General features: G+C 37.1%; 1 protein-coding gene across 1 annotated transcript in view; it reads right to left on the bottom strand.

Annotated features, from left to right (window-relative positions):
• Positions 1–6,401: 6,401 nt before the first annotated feature.
• Positions 6,402–20,622, bottom strand: part of LOC128244218 (mycolipanoate synthase-like) — a 42,885-nt gene continuing 28,664 nt past the window's right edge. Inside the window, 2 exon segments of the mRNA XM_052962235.1 lie at positions 6,402–7,354; positions 7,356–11,950. Of these exon segments, the coding sequence (XP_052818195.1) occupies positions 6,707–7,354; positions 7,356–11,950 (5,243 nt within the window). The 3' untranslated portion in view covers positions 6,402–6,706.

Raw genomic sequence — 20,622 nt, forward strand, 5'->3', positions numbered from 1 at the left:
CAAATACATCGCGTAGTTTTTTCAATTTAGCAGTTAGAGGTTAATAAACATTATGCCATTATGGACAGACGGCACACCGGCGCCGTTTTTTAACCTTTTTATTGCATATGTTTTTTTTCATTTTAAAAGAAAAAAACCCATTTCCCAAAACATTTCGGCCTTAACTCTACAGTATGTGTTCATTGGTTCTTTAATTGGAAAATTATCAAATACCGCATTGATTAACCTATGACGCAGATATTGTATTCGTGACGTCATCAGATTCATTGTTTCTAGGTCATAGACTTCAATGTAGTGTGGTGTGAAATGATAAATACGGGATAAATTTAAGATATAAAGAGTTAACTATATTAAATAACATATGAATTTTTTTTTGGGCTACGCAAACGAAATTTAAACTTAATGACTTTTCTCTGGGGAATCTTAATTATTTATGTAATATACACTTCAATAGGAAAAAAGCTTGAACTTAGAAATGCAAATTACACGTTTAAACAATTAAAATGATTAATACCACTATTTAAATTTACACAAACTACTTCTACTGATGTACTGGCATTCATCTGAGGTTGTTTTCGATGGCGAATGGCCGATGTGTTCCGAATGATTAGTTTAAAGGCTATATATTTTACAACGATTGTGCAGAAAGCTATGATAGATTATACTAAGTCACTCTCGTTGGCACGATGTTGCGCGTCTTGTGATGTGGGGGAAACAGGAGTACACCGAGAAATCCCACTTTTCCGGCTTGTAGACCACAAACCAAACTCACATGCGCCCAGGCCGGGAATCGAACCCGGTCGCCTTGGTGAGAAGCGAGTGCGTTAACCACTGCGCTAACCGGACAACCTCCGAAGAATTGACCGCGCGGATGTCAAATCGTTTGATGTTTAAGTTTGAGCAGTGTATAGCCTGACTTTCAGCACGGAATGACTGATTGTTTTAATTCTAGTTTCAGGCAAGAGGACACAATATATGAGAACTATTATTTTGTTCAATAATCCGAACCATGCTTCCGAGTTATACATGTCATAATGAGTAACGTGCTCAGATGAGCGATCGAAGGCCATCATGATTTTCTGAAGATCTGTTCGTACAAAATTACAAAACGGTAGCAGGAAGGAAGCTTCGAATATTTTTCGAATTTATAATTCATTGATTTATTTCAGAGGAGCAGCATTGTAAAATGTGTTAAGTTATTGCAATACAAAACAGATTTCTTGTTATGGAGCTTATATAAAAATAATTTAAATTAAGTTACAATCATTTCAAACTCCTTGGCTATGATTGGATAGATAAATCTGGACATAAAACACAAATAATTCAAGACTATAAACAATTGAAAATATTTTAAAGTCAATCAAAATCATAATAAACCAATTTAGTGTTTGTTCTGCAGGATGTACATGTTGTCCTAACGATATCCATGGAAAATTAACAACTTTTGTAATACCAAGTCCAATAACTGTGTTCACAAACTGGCGACATATTAAGGAAGATCTGGGCCACAAAGTCATATCTTGTTGACAACCTTAAATCGTTGTTTAAGCCTTTTTCGAGAACATGGAGTTATAAATAAAATGTATAAACAATGCAAAATGCAATCAGAAAGGATTATAAGCCAAGCAGAATACGTTCGTGTCGACACCCTACTCCCTTCGAAACCCACCACCCCTAACGGATTCCGTAACATATTTAAAACAACCTCGGATGTATATAGACGGTTTACATACTCAAAAATCGGTATGATTAAGTCCGCTGCAAGTAGATCGCGTAGTAACTTTATTGAGGTGTAATGGAATTTATCTCCTTATCTTGTATATGGACATAAGTGCAAAAATATACAGTATTGAAGGTGATTTAGGTGTAAATAAGCGATGAGTCGCCTATGAATGTTGTTAAAATTGACGAATTTCGGACGTAAAGCAATAATATACAACTCCTTTGTGGCAAGTCAGCAGGGTCAAAGGTCAAAGGTCAAGGTCACAGCGACATTGAATGCTAAAAGCTTGTCCGAGAGATAACTCGACAATGCATGCACCCATGGCCCTAAAACCTGACTATGGAGCTTGGGCCTGACCAGTAGATTGCCCCTAATGATTTTAGAGGTCATCGGGTCAAATGTAAATGTCACAGTGACCATCAACTGCTCATAACTCAACAATGCCTGAACATATGGTCATTGAACTTGACATGGAGGCTAGGCCTGACCATTATATTAGTTTTTAGGGGTCATCGGGTCAAGGTCAAAGTGACATTGAACGCAAAAAGCTTGTCTGTGTAATAACTCGATGATGCCTGCACCCATGGCCCTCACACTTAAATCTTAGATTTGGGGTGACCAGTTGATGACCCGAATGTATTTTGAGGCCATAGAGTCAAAGGTCAAGGTCACAACTTATGTTGGTCATTACAATTTACGCCATATTTAACTTATCACCTGCTGCAAAGAGGAGACATGTTTATCAGCAAATATCAGTCATCATCTGAACATGATTAAAAACTGTGCCTCCTTTCCTCACACTCCGCATGGTCATAATGTTAAAACTACCATTACAGCATCCAATGCAAATGACAAAATTTCAATCAGCATTCGGTCCATGCATATTTCATTAAATTGTCCAAATATTCCTGACAACATGGCTCTGAATGGGGCATATTGTTTGGCAAACATATCTTATTTCAATTGATGTTAACTTGATCTCGCAATCACCACTTCAATTCTTTGCATCATTAAAATCAAGCATCGACACATGCTTTACCATTCCCCCAGTTTCTCAGCACTTTCAGTGCAACGATTTCAGATGGCACTAATTGCGACACTTTATTTCCGACATCTGTTAACATGTGTTTGTGTTGACCAGAAATTCATTTAAATGACATCCGTAAACGTTGCTGTCGACAGCAGATATCGAATAAAATGTGGTTATGTTATAAAAACCCGATATCGCTTCTTGTGTATAGTGTGGCATGATCAAACATGTTCGAACATTTATTTTATAAATAGGTAAAAGTCAGACCTAGGCCAGATTCACAAACGCTTTGAGCCTAAATATAGATAACCCAAAATTGCAACATATATCCTATTGTAACGTCGCTTAAAATGAAACTCAAAATGATACTAAATTAAACATGATTTGTATGAGACCTCCAACCACACAAAGACGCATTCAGTCTGAACAGCATTAATTCCATTGAAACATTGCTTGTACATGCAACAAAGGTTCTGAACACGGTTGTGTATGTATCGAATCATATGTTTTACAATTGCGTACAATGTATGAACAACTATATTTAAGAGTTTTTGTCACATGTAAAATTCACTTTTCCTGATATTAATTTCGAGCTTAGACAATAGTGTATATGGGACCAAGGGTTTATGAGGTGAGTTGACCCAATGCGGTCACAAGAGACGCTAACACAAAGGCAATTTATTCACACAGAACGACAAAATAGAAAAAAGAGACTTTTATTTCGTTCTGAATACAATCTTCATTAGGCACAGTAGTAGGGTCTAGGGTATTCTAGGGTAAAATTATGGACTAAAAGTCACAAAATAATTGTACGTTAAAGCTGCATTTGTTCAGTTGAATTATCATGCCGAATCTTTGTACATACACAGGTATATCATATCGACACAAATAACACAGTAGTACATTATACAAGTAAAAGTAAAGCAAAACAAAACACTTAACCATGCGTTCAAACGCCATATCATTTCCGAAATAAAAGAATATGTGGGATTATCTGGAGAGTATACAGAGTACAATAGTATTTCGGTAAGTAAACAAACACAACTGTATCATTAATGGGCGTGCAGTTTATAAATAAAAGGCCCAACATATTTTTTTCAACAATACATCTGTTAATTAAATAAACAAATCAATATCTTCACCTCATGACATATTATATTTTTCAGTTCAAAGTTGATTAAAAAAGGCAAATTATCTTATTCTTATGATACAATATCATAACAAAAGCCATCAAGAATACACATCGTAGATGCCCCTTTAAGATTTTCATTAACAGACTCGCCCTTTGCTAAGAAAAAGGACCATACTAAGAAATAAAACATGTTATACGATGTTGCAGCAAACAGTAAAATTACCAAAAAACAATACTATTTTTGGTAAACACACCTTTTTTATTTAAATAAGCACACTTACCCTTTGCCTACACAATGAATAATACTCAAACATAATGAAGAAAAACTTAAAAAAGGGTATGTAAAAGATAACAAATCAATATCCAACTCTTTGTGTATCTAAAATACATCATGTCGTACCATTATAAAAGTATTTCATTAAATGCAAAAACAAACAACATATGTGCGTTTAAATGATAATTTACAGTCCAACCTTTATTTACACAAAAGGAAATCCTGTGGAATTATACACTGTCTTCTTAAAGAAAGCGAGAAAAACTGTATGTTAAAGATCATTTAAACAACAGACCCAAGTTTTGTGAATCAAAATATACTTCGCATGGTATCATTACAAAAATACAAAAGTCCATCCCTTGGAATAAATATAAATATAAAATTGAACAATAAATAGGCCAATCCTTTTTTATACAAAGGCTCATTCCTGTGGAATAAATGTTAATATTAAACTATACAATTAACAGGCCCACCCTTTGTTTATACAAAGGTCCATCCTGTGGAATAAATGTAAATATTCAATATTACAATTATAAGACCCACCCATTGTACATACAAATGTCCATCCTGTGGAATAAATGTGAATATGAGATTAAACAACTAACAGACCCACCCTTTGTGAATACAAAGGTCCATCCTGTGGAATTAATGTTAATATTAAACTATACAATTAACAGGCCCACCCTTGTGAATACAAAGGTTCATCCCGTGGAATAAATGTGAATATTAAATTATACAAGTAACAGGCCCACCCTTTGTTTATACAAAGGTCCATCCCGTGGAATAAATGTGAATATGAGATTAAACAACTAACAGGCCCACCCTTTGTGAATACAAAGGTTCATCCTGTGGAATAAATATTAATATTAAACTATACAATTAACAGGCCCACCCTTTGTGAATACAAAGGTTCATCCTATGGAATTAATGTTAATATTAAACTATACAATTAACAGGCCCACCCTTTTGTGAATACAAAGGTTCATCCTGTGGAATAAATGTTAATATTAAATTATACAAGTAACAGGCCCACCTTTTGTTTATACAAAGGTCCATCCTGTGGAATAAATGTTAATATTAGACTATACAATTAACAGGCCCACCCTTTGTTTATACAAAAGTCAATCCTGTGGAATAAATGTGAATATAAAACTATACAATTAACAGGCCTTCCCTTTGTTTATACAAAGTTCCATTCTGTGGAATACATGTGAGTATTAAATCATACAATTTACAGGCCCACCCCTTGTTTATACAAAGGTGCATCCTGTGGAATAAATGTGAATTTAAAACTATACAAATAATAGGCTCATCCTTTGTTTATACAAAGGTCCATCCTGTGGAATAAATGTGAATATTTAATTATACAATAAACAGTTCCACCCTTTGTTTATAGAAGGGCCATTCCTGTGGAATTAAAATATTTAATCATACAAATAATAGGCCCACCTTATACAAACTGTATGTTAACGATAATAATAATGTCAATCCTACGCTTAGTTTAAACAATGATACATCAAGTGGAATAAAAAGAATCCAATACAAATGTAGGAAACACCAGTTTAAAATTACGCAGAACAACAAGCATATGCCCTAGATATTTACATTATTTTTAACATTTATACAACATAACTGAACTATAACAATACATTACAATTATAAGGAAAATCCTGAGCATATTAATGCTCAAAATACACTTTAACCACGTTAATTCATAAAACACATTTGGGTCTTCAACAACAGAATGTTTTTCAACTGTTCTACGCAAATTATAACATGAAACTTTCAACTTTTGAAATCTAACATTCAAATTCCTTTATCCAAACATGAAATTCAAATGAAAAAATGTACAATTCAAACTAACAAAAGAATCTGGTAACATTAAAATATATGTCTTTGATGTTCATAAGTAAAAAGAACAAATCACAAACATCATATTTTCATAAACAAAGTTTCAACAAACATAACTTCTGCGAAAAAGAAAATGTCTAACCCAATTTATAGAAAATATAAAAACGCAAAAGAAAAAAAAGAACAAGACAACTTGAAAATATAACCTTTTTTTATCAACATCCAATCTTATATTCTTAATCTTTTGCAAACCGTATCGGAGTGTATGTCATAAGCAAGAGTTAATTAATGAAATATCTAACTTGAGTGAGCTTTTACAGCTTATAATAAGATAAACAAAATTGTCGTACACGTTGTTAAGTGTCTTCGTATTTAAATAATGGCTAACAATTCAACATCAAAGTAAAATTTGACCTTTGACTCACCCAATCTGATCTTCGTAACAAACGTTACGGCTGTCAGAATAGAGTGTGTGCAACACAGCTGTTTAAGCACATGCAGGTATACTCACTAAATTTGTTTTATAACTAGTACATTTTAAGTGTATTGTACAAAACCTTGAACACCTGCTTGTTATGTGTATACTCAAGGCATGACCATCTCTAACTGACCTTGCCGCTTATGCTTAATTCTTGAATAGAAGATGCATACAATGACAAATATATGTATAGTAAACGCCAACATTGTTAAGTAGTTTTAAGTGGAATTTCCAAACAACTCATCAAGAAGATAACACACGACATCATTGAGTGAATTGTTGTGGTCTGCTAACACAGCAGGAGGAATTCTACATCCTGTAATTGTTTTGACAGTGTTTGTCAAAGTCATAGATCCAAATGAGTCCAACCCAACCTCATGAAAGGTGACATCAAGAGACAAAGTGTGCTTAGGCACACCAAGTACCTCCCTACCGCAAAGAAGCACGACTTCCTCAAGAGCAGACTTCTGTGTCTGTCGATCAGATACCTGTAATGCTTTGAAATCATACACCGGTTGAATAGCCTGTTGGTGCATTGAAGTGACAAACTCGGCAGTGACAACTTCGATGAATTTTGGGTTCCAGATTTTTGTAAATGGTTTCGAAAAACTATCCCAGTTGATGTCAGCATACATAACATATGGCCTGTTACAAAGCAAAGCATCTTTAAAGCAACTTTTGACATCCAAGGCTTGCATCAAGTTTATTCCTCTTCTTTCAAATGATTCACGGATCTTTTGGTCTGCGGACATTCCAATATATAGCGCACCCCAGTTAATGGCTTGTCCGGGAAGTCCTTTCGAGCGTCTCCAGTTCATAAATGTGTCCATAAAGCAGTTTGCAGCTCCATAATTGCTTTGACCGGGATAACCAAAAAAACTGTGCTGTCAACAAATGGAGAATTAATGAGCCTCTAACTTTAGGCGACAACACGCGATCAAGGTGGGTCTCATCCATATTTGAAAGGAGTTGGCTGTCGAGTACACCTGCATTATGAAATATTCCCTCCAATCTAACATTGCCTTCACTGTGCTGATCTACCTCTTTGAAAATATTCACCATTGAACTAAAATCGCAAACGTCGCCTATAAGACACTTAATTCTACAAGCGAACCTCCTTTCAATGGTATTAATTTCGGCAAGAACTTCTGTAGAGGCTTTTCGCCTAGACACCGATATCAGCAAGCCGGCGCACATTTCTGCGAGTATTTGCATCATTTCCCATCCAAGACCTGTCAGTCCACCAGTTATGAGATACATGCCACTTTTTTGGAAAAGAGATGGGAGTGGATTTCTAATCGCAATATTGCTGTTGTTTCGGTTGGCAATATCAATTCTGTGAAAAGGTAGAAGGGAGAATTGGCATCGCTCTTCTTCGCCTAACGAAAACAAAGCCTTCCATTTTGTATTTTCTTTTAGCCACCGGACAGACTTGTTCAAGTTGACAGAAATATTTTTTTCCCTAAAAACATCCGTTATGGAAATCACTTCTAATTCCGAGCCTTCTCCAGTGCAGCGTCTTGCAATGATAGGCACTTCTTTGAACAATGAAACAAATTTCTTACAACTCATAAGCGCCGTAAGAAGCCTTACTTGAGATACGCAATTAACATCAATAATTACGTCTGCACTTTCTACATTCAAATTTACTTCTTTTGGATGTGTATTCAAAAGAACGTGGCGCAGGATTTGAAACTCTCTTATATTTGGATTATCCCACAAAAGCGTGACTGAAGAATATGCTTTCACCGATTCTGCAATCCTGTAACAAACGAGTATAAAAGACAGTAATCCAGGATAGTAGTAAGGAACATCATCCAATTTCACTACAAAGTCTTCTTTCACATACACAACAGTATTTGCCTCGGTAAGTGAAACACAAATATAACTTTGAACATTTTCATTATTTCTTTCTTTCTGTTCATCTATCACAGTGCCAATGAATTCGATCCCGATTACCTGACGAACCTCTTCCGATACCACAGGCTTAGAATACCTGACCAGTAATGTCTTTGTACTATTTGGGGGCAATACAACAACGCTTTGGACGTTCAAATGCCTAGACGATTGATTTTTTGTAGACGACGTATTTGTAAGAAAGTACTCATCTCTTTCTTGCGCACTCCACATTACTTTTTGCATCTGTGAGCTCGCTAATTGTGTATGATAAACTTTGCCGTACACAGGCGTTGGAAGAAAACTTGGAGATCTCAGTATGTGTGCGGAATAAATTCCGTTTTGGTCGATAATAATCTGACCTCCAAATAGCTCACTTTTGTTTTCCATCTCTTGCTTGATAAAATGGGTAAGAATCCGATGTGTTTTTTGAAGTGAAGGTTGTAGGTCTATTAAGGTTATTTGGTTATGATCTAACTCTCCATTCAGTGAACGGACGAATCCCCAAAGTTCATTTCCAACCAAACTATGTCCTACATCATGCCTGTCAATTTTGCCTTGTGAACTCTCAGTGACAACAAAGAAAGGCAGCGCAGATTCTAGCGTTTTCCAACTCATAATAAGATCTTTCAATAACATTAAATTCCCTGTAACATACGTACACAATTTCTCTATATCATGAACACTTTCTATTGAAAGTGTACGATATCCTACAAAATAAACTATTGCCCCAATGTCGATTCCTTCTTGAGTGAACGGGTTAAGTCTGAGAATTGTGTTTGCGTATTCATTTAAAGTCTCGTCGTCTTTCTTTTCAGTGACAATTATCCCATTTATATGCGAAACTGCACTCAATTCACCGTCCAAGTTAGGTCCAGCAAACATTAGACTTTTTCCTTTGCTTACTTCAGTTTCTGTGAAACAATTCATCATGATTTTCTTGGACTTCTTTTCTTCAAACAGCCACTCAAGTGTGTATTTCAGTTCACATGGCGCATGTGAATTGTTTTTCCTTCTGTAAGTAGTGAAGTTATCTAATGCAGCAATTAGATTTCCAGCTTCATCAAACATGCAAATGCTGAAGTGTTGTTGGTGAACACTTTCCAAAGCTAAATCATTGATTGTTTTAGAAAAGATTGTCATTGTTCTCGATGGACTTCCATAAATATTTATCTCACCAATGCTAGCAGGCATACTCAATTCTATGTTTTGCCGTTTCAACGTATTTTCCATGAATGTAGACTGCGTCATTGCATCAATAAGAGTAGAATGAAAGCCGAGCGTGTTGTTATGACAACTATCTATAATTGATTGGGATGCTTGTATTTCACATACCGCTTCGTTTCCGTTTGTAATCATATTTTGTAACAATTGAAATGCTGGCCCATATTCAAATCCAACTGTTTTAAAGTCTTCATAAATTTGTGTCTTTGATTTGTGGAAAGTGTTCCCCTTTGTTACTAGATTTGCCATTAAAGCCACGGGGTCGGCATACACACTATCTACTCTTCGTGTTTGCTTATAGACCCATCCCCTACAATGTGCAACATTTCTGATGTTCACATTGAAACGAAAACCGTTGTTTTGCTGTCTTGTAGAAATACGAATATCTAACACCTCGTGCTGTGTCAGGTGAACAGGTTTAAGGAATTCTAACGACACACTGATGTCTCTTTTGTTTGTTTCTAACACAGTTGTTCCCACTTCCAGTGCAATTTCGGAATAAAATGCTCCAGGCAGTATGTTCTTTCCGTTGACGATATGTTCAAATATAAAGGGAGAGTTCTGGAAATCTACGAGTGCTTTAAACTGAGCACCAAATTCATTGCTATCTATTTGTGAGATGAACGGATGTTTGGTTAATTTTTCATTGTTGTTTGGAACAATGTTTTTCATTTTATTTAGCTGATAAGATGGAATATCGGTACATGGCATTCGGCTGGAAGGAACAATGCGATCCCACTTGAAATTTAATCCTGATTCAACTAATGAACAAATTGCATTTCCAAATGTTTGTCCTTCGTTTTGGGGCTTTGCCGAAATTATGGTTTTAATGTCTTGGCCTGGAAATATATCACATATGTGGACATAAAGCGCTGGGCTTGGACCAATTTCTACAAAAATTGTTGTTTGCTCAATATCCTGTGCCCTTACGACAGCTTCCTGAAACAAAACTGGCTTACTTATATTTTCACTCCAGTATTCTATAGAAGACATATTCCCTTTAGGTACTGTTTTTCCAGTTACTGTTGATACCAATGGCAAACAACGCGTTGTGCCTTGTAAATTTAAGGACACCTTGCTAAGTTCTTGAGCTGCTTTGTCAACAAATCTGCTGTGGTAGCCAGTATGGACATCAAGTGGTATTAATTTCATTTTAGCAAACTTTTTTCGCAACTCACATTCCACTAACTTAATTTCTTCCTTTTCACCAGATATAGTACAGGAAACAGGACTTAAGAACACTGCAATAGAAAAAGAGTATCGTTCCGTCAGAATTTGGAGTTCGGCTATCGGTACATTCATCACAACGGCCATGCTGCCTTTACTCGCTTGGGATAATACTCTCGATCTATGATAGATAACCTTAGATGCTGACTCCAGATCTAGTTCTCCGGATACATAAGCTGCAGCTACCTCTCCAACGGACATTCCCACCACTCGATTGGGAACTATTCCATAGTATTTCCAAAGCTCTGCAAGTGCCACCTGATATGTAAATATGGCAATATGTTCAACCATTGGGTTGTCACAAATGTCTTGATTCTCCTCCTGAAGCTTTTGAAGTATTGACCAACCTGTCAGGTGATTGATTTGGTTGTCGATTTCATTAACCTTATTATTGAAACAAGGTATTCCTAAAAGATCCTTCCCCATGCCATTCCATACTGTGCCATCTCCGCAAAAAACAAAAACTAAATTTTTGTCCTTGGTCACAGTGTTTTCCTTGTGGTTAACCATTTTGTTCTGAAGAGCAATCATGAGCTCTTGCTGAGAAGATGCAGTCACTGCAATTCTCTCTTGCCAGAGGTCACGTTTAAACAAAGTGGTATATGACAGGCTTGCAAGATCGTATGAATGCCCAGAAATCTTTTCATTTAAGTTTCGGACATTTGTTTGGAGAGTTTCTGCATCTAGTGCGCTAAGTACAAAGATGTACGGCAGTGACTTTTGGTAACTTGATTGTTGTGCTCCATCATCTCGCTCATATTGTTTAATCACTGCGTGTGAGTTTGTCCCGCCAAAACCAAAGTTATTTACACATGCTATTCGATTAATTGCATGTTCTTTCGGCCAATCAATACATTCGATTGGAACTTCAAATCCATATTTTTCCAGTTTTAGTTCTGGATTTTCATTTTCTTTATTGTACCATAATGACGGAACAATTTCACCGTGCTCCATCATAAGCAAAACTTTGATGATTCCTGCAACCCCGGCCGCAGATTCAAGGTGACCTATGTTTGTCTTAACAGAGCCTAAGAATGTTTTCTTTTGTCTGTTGTGTCCTAACACAGTTCCAAGCGCAAACGTTTCCGTCTTATCTCCGATACGTGTACCGGTCCCTGCAAATGACAACAACTTACTAATGTTCAAGCCACAAGTCTGTTTGTGATAACATTCAGTGGAACACAGAAACAAAAGGATGTCAAATCCCGCGATTGCGCCTCATTAGTCATATTGTGACTTTGTTTAAAGGACACTTAAATCATGTGTAGCTTTAACAATTAAACACTTCCAAAATGCTCATAAGCATGGAGTCCTGTTTTCCAATAGCTCTTTTAATGGTCGATGGCTATCCATAAAATGTTGTTTCTCGTATATAATAACAATAGACTTAAAAGAATACATTGACTGCATGATAAGGAGAATTTTATAGGCATAACGATGATCTTAATTTAAAGAAATGAATTGCGCGGTTGATGTTATTATCGGGGTATGAACGCAATTGGGCTGGTCAAAGTGTGTGGAGTCCGAAGGACTCCACGAGTACTTTGACCAGCCGAAATGCGTTCATATCCCCGATAATGACATCAACCCCGCAATTCATTTCTTATATTTACACCAATAGTTCATTATTTCATTCAAGAATTGTTAAAAAATACTTTTAATTAAAGATAACCTTTCAGTAATCCTTTCTTACCCATTCTGTAAATAGAACGACCCGACTGTAACCGGAAACATTTTATTCAAATGAAGTAACAATTACGCGGGAAAAGATCAACCACTTGAAATCACTTTCAAACGTAAAAATTGAAACACTTTTGGCAACAATACGTTTAAAATATAATAACTTAACACTTTCTAAAATGTTGATTTATATTTTACGGGACCTGCTGACACAATACAAAAAATAACAAGATCAATAGTGTTCATGTGTATTGTTATGCGATGAATTGCGATCCGAAAATATCCGAAGATGTTGCGTTCATCGATTGATAAACGCAATTGCCGAAAGGCAGTTCATTAAAGGAATGTAAGTTGAGGTGTAAATATACAAATATAGCAAGTTTGCAAAATAGAAACACTCCGCATGGAAAAGATCTATAAAAACAATAATCACAGTAAAACAGTGAATCAAGCTGATATCTTTCTAAATTTTCATTATGATAATTTCGAATTATTTTATTAAATTTCAAATTACAAGACAACTAATGACTTAAAATACCATCCTTCGTTCTGTTGGAAATCGTTAAATTTCTAAATAGTCATTTTCTTCCTTATTCGGGCTTGAAGGCGAAGCGTTCGACATAACAAGTCCCCATACGGTATACGGTGAAAGGGAGTACATCCTTTCCTTGCCGGAGTGGTGGCTATGTTTTATAGGGGGGGGGGGGGGGGGACCACTGAACCATACAATGGCTTGCTATTCATTGCACATATAAGCCCCGTGCAGGCCGGTAAGCAAACTGTACATGTTTTGGGCGGGGTCTGACTTCCATTACACAATGCAAATCAAAACGGAAACCACCGAGGAGCATTAACATTGTTTTGATCGGCACATTGCATATAAGGAAATTTTGGTTATGCGTTCAAAAAGTCATGCATTTGATAGGAAAGTACGCTTTATAGTTTTGCAATACAGTATGTAACACACTTTACATTCACAGACTTTTAAAAAAATACACATTCAAATAATACAATTGATAAATAAAACGGTTTAGAATCGAATTACTACTTTATTTTGACCCATAACACACAAAAAACAATACATTACTTAGTCTGTACTGTCTTAATATATGAGTAACTATGCCAAACGTATTGAATAGTTGAATAGATTAGTGATTGTTATTTGAAATGATGGAACTTTACTTTGGCCAGTTGCGAATCTCATTGTTGATATTTTGATTGCTATCTTGAAGTGTAAGAGCTTTTCAACACAGGAACATACGAAGTGTTTAAGGCTGCCGCTGAACAATTTTACAGCTCGGGAGAAATGCAAGGCCAGAGCTTGAAGACGCAAGTTCATGATAAAAAACAGCGGATTGTCGAGACTAAATTTAAGGTCAACAATGGTAAGGGACATTATACCTTAAATATGTATCATACGGCCTGTTCATGTCTTGTCAACGGAAAAAAAGTCGAGTGGTTCCACGTAGATCATCTGCCGGAAATAGTCTCTTCTATTACGGTGCAAGATATTAATCTATCGTTAAAGGAGTTGCTTCACCCATCGAACCTTGTTATTCAGTCTGAAGAAGAAACAGTCACTTTAATTGACTGCGACAGTGAAGTTCAGTTAAGAATGCATACTGATACAGAATTCCGCGTAGAAAATTTGCTAACAACAAGTACAAACGAAGTCGATGCCATAAATTTCCAACATCCCATCTCGGAAACCATTCCTTTACTCAAAGGTCTACAATAATCTGTCAGTCGTTTAGAAACTAATTTGGAATATCATATTACCCAGACAGAAGAGAGATTTGCTCAACTACGGGATGAAATGTTCAGCGTCAAAAGACAAAATAAAACAAACTCTGATTTTACTGACCGTCACCTTGAAGATGCAGAATCGAGTACTATGCAGTTGAAATCGTCTTGTGAAAAAATGAACGAATCCAATGCTAAGAAATTGCAAGCGATATCCGACGCAGTGAAACAACTAAATCAAACATTAAAATCGCAGATTAAACCAGTTTCTACAAAAATAACATCACAGAAAACAGCTTTTGAAAACGATGTGAGACCGATGGAGCACGAAACAAAAACACTGGTGATTGGCGATTCAATCCTCCAATGTATGAAATTTCGGCGTCTGCATCCAAAAGTTGAACTTGACGTAAATCCAGGCAAGAAGTTATCACACATTTGCTCTAAGTTAAATGTTTCAGGCAATGAAGAGTGGCGCACTATTATAATCTACGCCGGCGGGAATGATGCTGCTGCCAGGGCTCCACTGGATAAAATCTATGGAGATCTCAAGAAAACCGTTGAACATTTGCGCCAGTGTGAATGTAAAGTTTATGTTTGCACTGTGTGTCCACGACGGGATGCAAATGTATCTCCGATAAACGAATTGGTACAGCGTGTGTGTGCAGAGACCGGTGCTGAGGTATTGGATATATGTAGCTCCTTCGTCTACCGAAATGGCAACGTTGTCCAACATCTCTTCCATAGTGATGGTATCCACATTAATAACCAAGGTGAAACAAGGATATTTCAATATATTAATCGCCGTGTAAATATTGCAGACACGAGGGATTCTCCAACACCGTCAATGCAAGGTGACAACATTGCCGAAAGGAGCAGTTACCAAAATTTGCGGCACGAACAAACTGGCCACTTCACCGCAAACGCTAACATTAGACATCCGGTAGGACAGTTTACCAAAAAGAATCGGTACACCGGATGGTCTAGTAATGAACGACCTGAGACCGGAAGAAACGAGATAACCGGAAGAGATGGTATTCTTATCCTATGCGACATCCTTATCAGAGACATCCGCAACAGAACATCGAAAGGAATCACTGTACCGGAAGCGCCTACCGAGAATATTCGGCGCGACAGCTGACGGGAAGGTATCACCCCACCGGAAGCTCCGGGCCAGAACTTCCGGCGCGACAAGACTATGGAAGGAATAATTTCACCGGAAGTTCCGGGTACGAACATCCGGCGCGACAGGATAGTGGAATAAATCACTCTCCCGGGTATCAACATCCTGGCCGAAATGACACTGGAAGAGATTTGCTCACCGGAAACGGTAGATATGTGCAGCCAGAGCGACAGCGAACCGGAAGGAACGAGTTGACCGGAACGACTGGCTATGGACTTGCGCAACAACGATATGAGCACCGGCAATCTCATCCATATAGACAGTCCTCTTATGAAGGTGTTATGCACGGACATAGTTGCAACAAGACTAGAGTCTTTTGTACGAACTGCAATATGGATAATCATGCAACAGAAGCATGTCGACGACGTTTCTATTAGGGATTTACTGACAGTCACACAATCAGTTTTGCTAGCAAGAAAAGGTTTGAAAATTTGCTTAATATTTGTTCAGAGTGTAATTTTTAAAATTGTGCATGTGTTAGACATATTATTTCTGCTAAAAGCAACAACCTAAAATGCAACCACAAGTATAGCACTAATGAAACAATATCAAGACAAGTATTTATAAATGAACACGATTACACCTTTCCTTTTCGTTGCAAAGGTTTACACGTTGCGTGCTTGAATATCCAACATTTCTTGCCAAAGTTTGATGAAATCAAATATTATTTGATGTCATCGCGCAAAACTTTTGATATTTTTGGGTTCAGTGAAACATTTTTGACTGATAGAATATCAGACAAAATAATAAACGTTCCTGGTTATATTTTTGAACGTAAAGATAGAAAAACTAAATAGGGCGGTGGAATATTGGTGTACATTAGAGAAAATATACCATTTATTCGCAGAAAAGAACTTGAGTCTGAACACATTGAAGCAATGTGGATTGAAGTATCTTTTTGCAATACCAAACCATTTCTAATGTGTTTCATTTATCGACCACCTGATAGTAAGTCAGAATGGATTAATATGTTCAATAATCAATAAAAGAATGTTGAGGACTTAAATTTAGAGTATCATATCGTCGGAGACATTAATATAAATTATAATGCCGAATGTAAGACATTTAAAATTACTGCATGGCAGGATTGTATTATGAAATACGGATTAAATCAGCTTATAGATGTTCCTACAAGAGTATCAGAGAAAACATCTTCTATTATAGATCATGTATATACGAACTCAGTGGATCGAGTATGTTAAACATTCGTATCAAATTTAAGTATAAGTGACCACTTTCCTGTTTGTTTCACTAGAGCTGCCCGTTTACAAAAGATTTCAGAAAACACGCATCGACATCATACATTAAAATATAGGTCGTTCAGAAACTTTTATGAAATTTCCTTCTGCATTGATCTTAACAAGGTAAATATAAATGAGGTTGAACAAATTCAAGACCCTAATGAAGCCATGGAAGTTTTATATAAGCGACTGAATGAGGTGCTGTCGCACCATGCGCCACTGAAAGAACAAGAGCTGTCACAGTATGTGACGAATGCCCCCGAATGTGACATTGACCTACGAACAAGGTCAGTACATGAAAAGTTGATCTTGCCTTTACGTGTCAAATACATATGGCAAGTTATTTCAAATTGCCTCTGAACATAAAAAAATACCACCCATACTTGACAACCTACACTGTTATGTCCTTATATTCAGAATTCCCTTGTGAATAAACACTTAGTGTATCTTTCACCTTAGAGGTAGGGACATGGGTCTTGCACACGACACGTCGTCTTCGTATGTGGAACACATGTAGCAAGTGATTTTAAAATCTGTCCATACAAGGGAAAGTAACAGCCCTGACACGACAACCTAAACTCTATGTCCTTATATGCAGCACTCCATTGTGAATAAACACTAAGTGTGACCTTGACCTTTGAGGTAGGGACACGGGTCTTGCACGCGACACGTCGTCTTGGTATGTGGAACACATGTGGCAAGTTATTTTAAAATCTGTCCATACAAGGGAAAGTTGCAGCCCGGACACGACAACCTATACTCTATGTCCTTATATGCAGCACTCCATTGTGAATAAACACTATGTGTGACCCTGACCTTTGAGGCAGGGACACGGGTCTTGCACGCAACACGTTGTCGTGGTATGTGGAACACATGTGGCAAGTTATTTTAAAATCTGTCCATAAAAGAGAAAGTTACAGCCCGGACACGACAACCTATACTCTATGTCCTTATATGCAGCACTCCATTGTGAATAAACACTAAGTGTGACCTTGACCTTTGAGGTAGGGACACGGGTCTTGCACGCGACACGTCGTCTTGGTATGTGGAACACATGTGGCAAGTTATTTTAAAATCTGTCCATACAAGGGAAAGTTACAGCCCGGACATGACAACCTTTACTCTATGTCCTTATATGCAGCAATCCATTGTAAATAAACACTAAGTGTGACCTTGACCTTTGAGGTAGGGACACGGGTCTTGCACGCGACACGTCGTCTTGGTATGTGGAACACATGTGGCAAGTTATTTTAAAATCTGTCCATACAAGAGAAAGTTACAGCCCGGACACGACAACCTGTACTCTATGTCCTTATATGCAGCACTCCATTGTGAATAAACACTAAGTGTGACCTTGACCTTTGAGGTAGGGACACGGGTCTTGCACGCGACACGTCGTCTTGGTATGTGGAACACATGTGGCAAGTTATTTTAAAATCTGTCCATACAAGGGAAAGTTACAGCCCGGACATGACAACCTTTACTCTATGTCCTTATATGCAGCAATCCATTGTAAATAAACACTAAGTGTGACCTTGACCTTTGAGGTAGGGACACGGGTCTTGCACGCGACACGTCGTCTTGGTATGTGGAACACATATGGCAAGTTATTTTAAAATCTGTCCATACAAGAGAAAGTTACAGCCCGGACACGACAACCTATACTCTATATCCTTAAATGCAGCACTCCATTGTGAATAAACACTAAGTGTGACCTTGACCTTTGAGGTAGGGACACGGGTCTTGCACGCGACACGTCGTCTTGGTATGTGGAACACATGTGGCAAGTTATTTTAAAATCTGTCCATACAAGGGAAAGTTACAGCCCGGACACGACAATCTATACTCTATGTCCTTAAATGCAGCACTCCATTGTGAATAAACACTAAGTGTGACCTTGACCTTTGAGGTAGGGACACGGGTCTTGCACGCGACACGTCGTCTTGGTATGTGGAACACATGTGGCAAGTTATTTTAAAATATGTCCATACAAGGGAAAGTTACAGCCCGGACACAACAACCTATACTCTATGTCCTTATATGCAGCACTCCATTGTAAATAAACACCAAGTGTGACCTTGACCTTTGAGGTAGGGACACGGATCTTGCACGCGACACGTCGTCTTGGTATGTGGAACACATGTGGCAAGTTTTTTTTTTTAAATCTGTCCATACAAGAGAAAGTTACAGCCCGGACACGACAACCTATACTCTATGTCCTTATATGCAGCACTCCATTGTGAATAAACACTAAGTGTGACCTTGACCTTTGAGGTAGGGACACGGGTCTTGAACGCCACACGTCGTCTTGGTATGTGGAACACATGTGGCAAGTTATTTTAAAATCTGTCCATACAAGGGAAAGTTATAGAGCCGGACGGACGGACGGACGGACGGTGCGATTTTAATATGCCCACCTTCGGGGGCATAAAAACGAATAAAATTTGAAACACAACCAGCCTGGTTTACTGACGAAATAAGGTTGGCTATAAAAGAAAGAAATCGATTCAAAAAGCGTCAACATTGGTCGGAATATAGACTTTCAAGAAATAAAGTTACTCGATTAGTACGGCAAACCAAGAAAGATTATTACAATAAAGCTGTTAAAAACTGTAAAGATTCTAGGGTGTTATGGAAGAACCTCAGAGAGTTGAATGATAATAATAATGACACTACAAACAATAATAGTAAAATATTACCACAATACCTTCATTCAAACGGAATAAATGTTGTTGGCGATGCACAAATATTAGACGTGTTCAATAAGCATTTTACTGACATATCCGATTGTATCAGTAAATCAGTCTTCGATGAAACACATTTTTCAAAACTTGGTACTAAATTAGATAGTTTGCTAAAGGGTCAGTACTTTGATATATCTTACATCACCCCATTAGAGGTGAAAATGTATATTGATAAGCTTAATACGGCGAAAGCTACAGGATTAGATGGAATAGGGCCTAATATCCTAAAACAATGTGGTGATTGTATTGTTATACCACTAACGTCCATTATAAATAATAGCATACGGCTAGGAATATTCCCAGACTCATTTAAAGAGGCTAAGGTTAGGCCTATATATAAATATTCTGGTCGCAATGATCCAAATAATTATAGACCAATTTCTATCCTTCCAACACTGTCAAAGGTGTTTGAACGGCACACGGCAGATCAAATCAAAACATTTAAAAAAAATACGAATATCATACATGAATTTCAATCTGGGTTTCGAGAAAATCATTCTTGTCACACAGCGTTGATAAGAATAATTGATGATTGGATTGATGAAATTGACAATGGAAACTATGTAGGTGCTCTCTTCCTTGATTTACGAAAGGCTTTTGATATAGTAGATCACCAAATACTTTCACATAAATTGAAATTATACAATTTCAGTGATAATACCGTTCAACTGATAACTTCGTAATTGAAAGATAGACACCAAATTGTAAAGTTTGGGGGTTCCCAATCTTCACGAAGATGTATAAGGTCTGGAGTTCCTCAAGGATCCATTCTTGGACCTATTCTTTTTCTTATATATATTAATGACATTACCTTTGAAATAGAAAATTCCTTGATTGACTTATATGTTGATGATACTACACTATATGCAAAAAGTTCAAACACGCAGGAAATTGAACGTACGTTGCAGATAAATTTGGATATAATATCGGAGTGGTGCAAAATAAACAACATGGCAATACATCCATTGAAAACGAATTGCATGTTGCTGGGTTCAAATGCAAAGTTAAGAAATGCATGTGCACTCAAATTATTCGTAGACAATGTACTAATTGAAAATGTAACTTCGAAGAAACTGCTTGGAATTGTTATTGATTCATCATTGTCATGGAACCTGCAAGTTGACTTTGTCTGCAAGAAAGTAACTGCAAAGATAGCTCTTTTAAAAAGACTTAATTACTTTTTAACGGATCAAATA

Source organism: Mya arenaria, chromosome 8 (genome assembly GCF_026914265.1).
Source record: "Mya arenaria isolate MELC-2E11 chromosome 8, ASM2691426v1".
In the NCBI taxonomy this organism is placed as follows: Eukaryota; Metazoa; Mollusca; class Bivalvia; order Myida; family Myidae; genus Mya; species Mya arenaria.